The sequence below is a fragment of the Condylura cristata genome, unplaced genomic scaffold (genome assembly GCF_000260355.1).
Source record: "Condylura cristata isolate star-nosed mole 26May11 unplaced genomic scaffold, ConCri1.0 scaffold00007, whole genome shotgun sequence".
Lineage (NCBI taxonomy): Eukaryota > Metazoa > Chordata > Mammalia > Eulipotyphla > Talpidae > Condylura > Condylura cristata.
This window is the reverse complement of record NW_004567108.1, coordinates 26,496,007-26,502,404: the sequence shown is the minus strand read 5'-3', so window position 1 is coordinate 26,502,404 and position 6,398 is coordinate 26,496,007. Positions and strand designations below refer to the sequence as shown.

At 38.4% G+C, this 6,398-nt stretch overlaps 1 protein-coding gene across 1 annotated transcript in view; it reads left to right on the top strand.

Annotated features, from left to right (window-relative positions):
• Window positions 1-6,398, top strand: part of ADGRV1 (adhesion G protein-coupled receptor V1) — a 402,490-nt gene that overhangs the window by 139,511 nt on the left and 256,581 nt on the right. Inside the window, exons 71-74 of the mRNA XM_004678139.1 lie at window positions 995-1,130; window positions 1,562-2,670; window positions 4,006-4,123; window positions 4,978-5,149. Coding sequence (XP_004678196.1) covers window positions 995-1,130; window positions 1,562-2,670; window positions 4,006-4,123; window positions 4,978-5,149 — 1,535 coding nt within the window. The remainder of the gene's footprint in view (window positions 1-994; window positions 1,131-1,561; window positions 2,671-4,005; window positions 4,124-4,977; window positions 5,150-6,398) is intronic.

Sequence of the window (6,398 nt, the reverse complement as noted above, 5' to 3'; positions counted from 1 at the left end):
ACAACTTGATTTATCTAAAATAGCAGGAGTCCCTAGATTGAGATCTTCAAACATGTTTGTTCATTTTCTTGAGCTTTCATAATAAAAATCTTCAAACATGAGACCAGTACAATAAATGTGCATCAACTGAGCCAATTGGACAGTTGTTTTATTCTGCCTTATTTGTGATATTTTTTCTGAAGCAAATTATTGGGGGTTAACTGACATACAAAACTTGGCATACTTTAATGTATATATTTTGATAAATGTGGTGCTTTTTACACCTGTGGTACCATCACCACAGGGCACTGAACGTGTCTGCCACTTCCCAAAATTTTTCCTGAAGTATGGCAAAATCTCAATGATGCAATGCCAAATAACTCAAAATATGTGTTTAAAAGCACACTAAGGCCAGAATTTAAACCAAAGTCCCTCAGTGGTCACACATCAAAGTTTTCCAAGTACTATTCTCTTCCCATTACTTGATTTTCTAGTTGACAACTTGACCCAGGAGCAAAAGGGATTAATGAGAAGAATGGGCAGGAATTAAAGGCAGTTTTGTGTGCTGTAGGGACGATCTATTTAGCTCCCTCCCTGCGTTTTTTTTTTTTTTAATCTTTTACTTTTTGTGGATTGTGTTAGAATTTTGGAAAAGAAACTTTCACTACCTTTTTTAAAAAAAGATTTATTTAGTTATGCATACCAAACTGGGGTACAGGTCAGAAGTGCAGGGGCAGTGAGAAGATTCACCAGAAAGAGTGGGTAGCAGAACAGGCAGATCGATGAAGTGCACTACTGAAGGGAGAAGCAGACGGGTCAGGAGAAGTCTGCTGCGCCATGTGGGTCACCTCTGGGGCAGGGGATTGAACTCGCACTGAAGGGGCTGCAGCCAGCTTGCAGTGCTGCGTCCTAACCCGTTGTGCCACCAAGGAGGGCCTCACTGCTATTTTAAGAGTTGGATCACATCTAAGAACTGAGAGAAGCTTCTCTGCTTCCTTTTCATGTTGCCTTCCAGGGAGCCTTTCTTTTTCCCACGGAGAACAAAGTAAAGGAGTTTGGTTGTGGACACTGCCCTTCCCCGGCCGACCTGAGGCCTTCCCTGTCCATCTCTCTCAGGTGCAGAGCAGCACCCCCGGCGGGGCTCAGCTGAGGTAAGACCAACCCTGTTCTCAACCAGCGCATTTGTGTGAAAGAATAGCCTCAGGACTGGCCAGTTGCAGGTAGCAAGCATGTTACTCCCAGTAAGGGCAGCTATTTCTACTGGCTGACACCAGAACATCTTCAGAAGTTTTGGGGTCCTGCATGTGGATTACAAGGTTTCATATTTCTGGAGTGCTGCTGTGGGGTAACTGGAGAAACAGACCAAAAATCTCTGTACTTCTTACTTTCAAGCCCATTGCTGCAGCTTCTGTTCTTACATTTTTATGTTCTGAATAAGTAATTATGGTGTTAGGAGATTTGAAGGGGCATGCCATTTTTAGATGCTGTCATGAGCAGTACCTTAAAAAGATGTGAAAGGTGAGTATCTACATTGTGTTTCTATTTTCTCATCCATTCTTTCACCCTTTTTTAAAATTTCCAGATCAGGTTTCACTGCTGCAGAAATTGAACCAATGGGAATCTTTGAATTTTCCCCTAGTTCAAGAAATATCATAGTATCAGAGAATGCACAGGTGATCAGATTACATGTGCAAAGACTGTTTGGATTTCACGGTGATCTCATTCAAGTTTCCTATCAGACAACTGCAGGAAGTGCAAAGCCACAGGAAGACTTTCAGACTGTTCAGAATAAGGAACTGCTTTTTCAAAAATTACAAGCTGAGGCTGATTTTGAAATAGTCATTATTGATGATGAACTTCCTGAGATGGAAGAAACTTTTTACATCAATCTAACTTCTGTAGAAATGAAAGGAGTGCAACACTTTGATGCTGACTGGAGGCCACGCCTGAATCTAGATTTCAGTGTAGCAGTGATCACAATACTGGATGATGATGACCTGGTGGGATTGGATGTTTCTTCCCCCCAGACAACTGTGGCTATAGCAGATGACACAACTCTCACGCCTCTGGAAACCGGCCCGTCCTCCACACAGTCTGGCACAACCAGTTTAGCTATCACTCTACTGTCAACAGAAATGGTTACCGTTGTTACCGATGCAAGTGGTATAACTGCTGTCCCTATGGAACTCGGCACTCTTCCTAGTGCACCTTCTGTGTCTGAGAAGCCTGATGTGGCCACTGTCACTGCCAACGTTTCCATTTATGGGATGTTTAGTCTTTGGCCATCCGTTGTTTACACTGAAGAGGAGATAAAGAATGGCACGCTGAATACTGCAGAAGTTTTTGTTCGAAGAACTGGAAGTTGTACTGGCAACATCAGTGTATCAGTTAAGACTTTTGGTGGAAGATCTGCTCAGAGGGAGCCAAATGTGTTCCCCTCTCCGAGTAGCTATGGAATTGCCAATCTAACGTGGGCACTTGAGGAAGAAGACTTTGAAGAACAAACTTTCATCCTTCCATTTGTAGATGGAGACAGAGAACATAAAGTATTGGTTCGAATTTTAGATGACGATGAACCTGAGGGCCAGGAGTTCTTCTACGTGTTTCTCACAGAACTTCAAGAGGGAGCATATACTGTGAAGGGGAGAGATGATGGTGGACTTTCAGCTTTTACCATGATTATTATTCAAGGTATGTGTTTAGGTGGATTACCTCAATTTGACAATGTCTTATACAAATCATAGTATTAATAAGACCATCTCATGCTTCTTACCCTCTTTGCTCTTTTATCCAAGTGTTTATTAATTTTATACACTGTTTTAATTTCAGATGACACTATGATAAAAATATAGTGAGAAGATATTACAAGTCAAGATGCCTAAAAGTTTTGGTCCAGATCAATTAGGAGAGACTTTGCTTGAAATACTAACTCATGGTTTATGCTTCTCTTTTATAAAAGACAAATACTAGAACATCATCATTATCCCCATAGCATTTGATGTCTCCTAGAATTTTTGCTTTGCCATTCAGTTAAAAGTCAGTCATAATTTTTAGTTGCATACAGACTTTTCCTCCCTAGCATCACCCCATTCGGTAACCTACAGATTTACGACAGTTCTACCCAGTGTCATTTATTCCTACTCCTGTGGGTCAGTGAGTATTGTAAATTAAAGTTATATGCTACAAGTTATTTACTTGGATTGACATTCGTTTACTGTCACCTATGTTCCTGTTAACACTTCTGTACTCAACATTCTCCCCGCCATGACATAGATATTTTAGTATAGTTACTTGAATATGATCAGACCTGATAGTTAAAATACTTAGATACTAGGTTTACAGGAACAGACCAATGAGTGGGTTACTGGAGGTGCATGGCTGTCTTACCCATTACCCCTCTAGTTCCTGGATCATGAGATCTTGTGGTCTTTGTTTGGATGGTGGCAGAGGCTTCTTTGGGGCTCAGGATAGCAGCTGAGCACCAGAAAGAAGTGTTCCTCAGTCAAAATGGCTGACCAAATCATATCAGTTTGGCATGCCAAAGCACCACTTAACTGAGCATGATAAAGTTCTCTCGTGCTTACATTCCCTACATGTGATACATGCATTACACACACATGACCAGTGACTGAATCCTAACAGTGACATCAGTATTAGCATGTCAGTAGCCTTGAGTTCCCATTGTCTGGATGCCCTAGTAGAACTGACATTCTGTGGGGGATATACTAAGTTTAAAAAATAAATAGATAAATATGTCAAGATGATCAAATACAGTCTCACCAGAGTTTTGTGTCAGTCAGTGTGAAGAGTAGGGTTTCATGCTTTCTTTATTCTAGTTTTCTGTTCTCAAACTATTTCCCTCCTTGATTTCATTTTTCAAGAAAGTCCTTTAAAACTACCACTCCCCTCTCACTTGTGAATTTCTCATTTGTGAATTTCTCACTTGTATGCTATCTTAGCTGGAATGATGACTGAGGCACTGGAGATTTTTTTGTCTTAAATAGAACCCTCCATTTTTCTTGTCAGGGAGTGACCTTCATAATGGCATTATAGGATTCAGTGAGGATTCCCAGAGTGGACTAAGACTGGGTGAAGGAGCTGGTGTGAGCAGATTGCATCTTGCTGTCACAAGGCAGTCAAACAGGTATGTTTATATGTAGGTATGGAAGGTATAATATCCTGGAAACTACAGTATATGATTTAAATTCTGTAAAATGAAACAGGCTGTGTGGTATTTGGTGTGTCAATGTACAGATGCTCTGGTACTTCATCAGTTATTTAACATTGTTGGTTTATGGTCAAAACTACTTACAGCTACCTTGGACATTTTGGGCTTCGTAGAGTACTAGAGAGATGTCAGATTATGTGAGTCATCATTTGATAGTATTTACTGATCTATATTCTGTAACTCCACCTGCACAGCTTCTTACTGGTAGGGAGATTTGGAATACCAGATGTTTGCAACTTAATATTGTTTGCTAGGCATCCTCTCAGTGTGCATCCCATGTAACCTTTGGTACACACACACACATGGATGTATAGTCTTTTCCATTTTGAACCTAAATATTCTCTGAAAATATAGGTCATCTTTTGTCATTAATTTTTATAATAACGAATTTTAGAAGTCATGGATTTCCTTTAGAAGAATTCTTTTTAAAAGAAATGAGGAGCGTTTACTTGAAATCAGGGCTTCATATAATTTTGTTGCCATAGCTCTGGCTCAAGAAGATGTAGCAGATGGAAAAATATTACTGTTTTCACATTCCTGATACAGAAATACAATGAAACTTATTTAAATGTGTGGTTAAAGAATGCTGTGTAAACTCAGGCTCTAATTTGTCACCTGTAACGAGGGGAATTGATCACTTTCTGCATATCAGTGGTAGAGTTAGACTTTGGAGAGTGAGCTATACTTATACCCTGTGACAGCACATTCAGCAGTAGTTTTAGGATGCTGCAATCTTTCACTTTGTTTGCATGCACTCTCTTTGTCCCTAGGGCCTTTGAAGATGTCATAGTCTCTTGGCGTGTCTCATTTAACAAAACAGCCACTGTGCTCCAGAAAGAGGGTGTGAACCTGATGGATGAGCTCCTCTCTGTATCTGGCAACACAACCTGTACAGCAGGTCATATAAAATGTTTAATTCCCATTGAGATCAAACCAGGGAAGGTAAGACAGAAGTCATGTTATTGTCAACTTGTAACATGTATGTCTTTAGAAGAAGTAATCCTAAAATTATTTTAGCGAAACCTACCCCTTAGTTATGTGAGCATTCTTTCTGTCTTAACTAGCTATAATGTCAGTCTTTTTGCTAACAATGCACTTCAGACTTAGAAATTATTGCATTATGATCTTTTTGTATATAAACTTACCAGTTGTTTACTAAAAACTAATACAATGACCTTTTTGCAATTAAAAAAAACTGTCGAAGTAACATTGCATGATAACATTCATATGCACTGCAGTAAATCAACGTTAATATATATTACATTGGATTCAGCACAAAAAGTCCAGTTCTGTCCTTCTGTGATACTTTCATGACTAAGAAATCACTCAGGTTTAATTGGGCTTTGCCAATACTTAATTTGCTAAACTGAACTATTTAATACAAAAGCTAGCCAAAATAGTGATTGCTTAAAAGTATCTCAGTTTCTTTGTATATGCCGAATGCTTTAAAACAGCAGAAAAAATATGCACAAATTATTTCAAAGTTATCTATAACTATACTTAAATGTACCCACATAACCCTGTACATGTATTTTATTTATGTTTCACTTTCTTTAGGATTTCTGCTACATTTACATCAGTACATGTTGGCATTCATAGAATTTTGATAATTATACTTATTTTAAAAAAATACTCATCTCAGGTCACTTAAAGTTTATATGTCCTCGGTTATTGCTACTTTGTTTATGTAGGGACCATGTGACCTGGTTTTTGTTAAGAGATCAAGTACAGGAAGACATAACACATATTCCAGTTTAGTAAAAGAAATTAAAGAGGGATATATTCTTAGAAAAATAAAAAATATTTTAAAAAAGTACTGTTTCTGATACACATTTTCACATATTACATTTTGATTGGAAGAAAGCTTACTACTCATCTAGTTCATATTCTTTTTCTGTAGTGAACTTCAGAGATTATTTCAAGGTCTCATTAATGTAGATAACTACCCGTTGACTTTTTGACCTCAGAACCATTTCTTCATTTTTAGGAAAGGAAGGGCTTCAAGGATACAGAACTTACTCTAGGAAATATTACAATGGTTAAGATTGGGTCTTGATAATGAAAAAGGGTTTTATATTGTAACTGTTCAACAAATTAGCTGGGTGACTCCAGACAAATTTCTTAGCTTTCTTGAACTTAGGTCCTAAGTTACTAGTGTGTGGTATTTGGTGTGTCAATGTACAGATGCTCT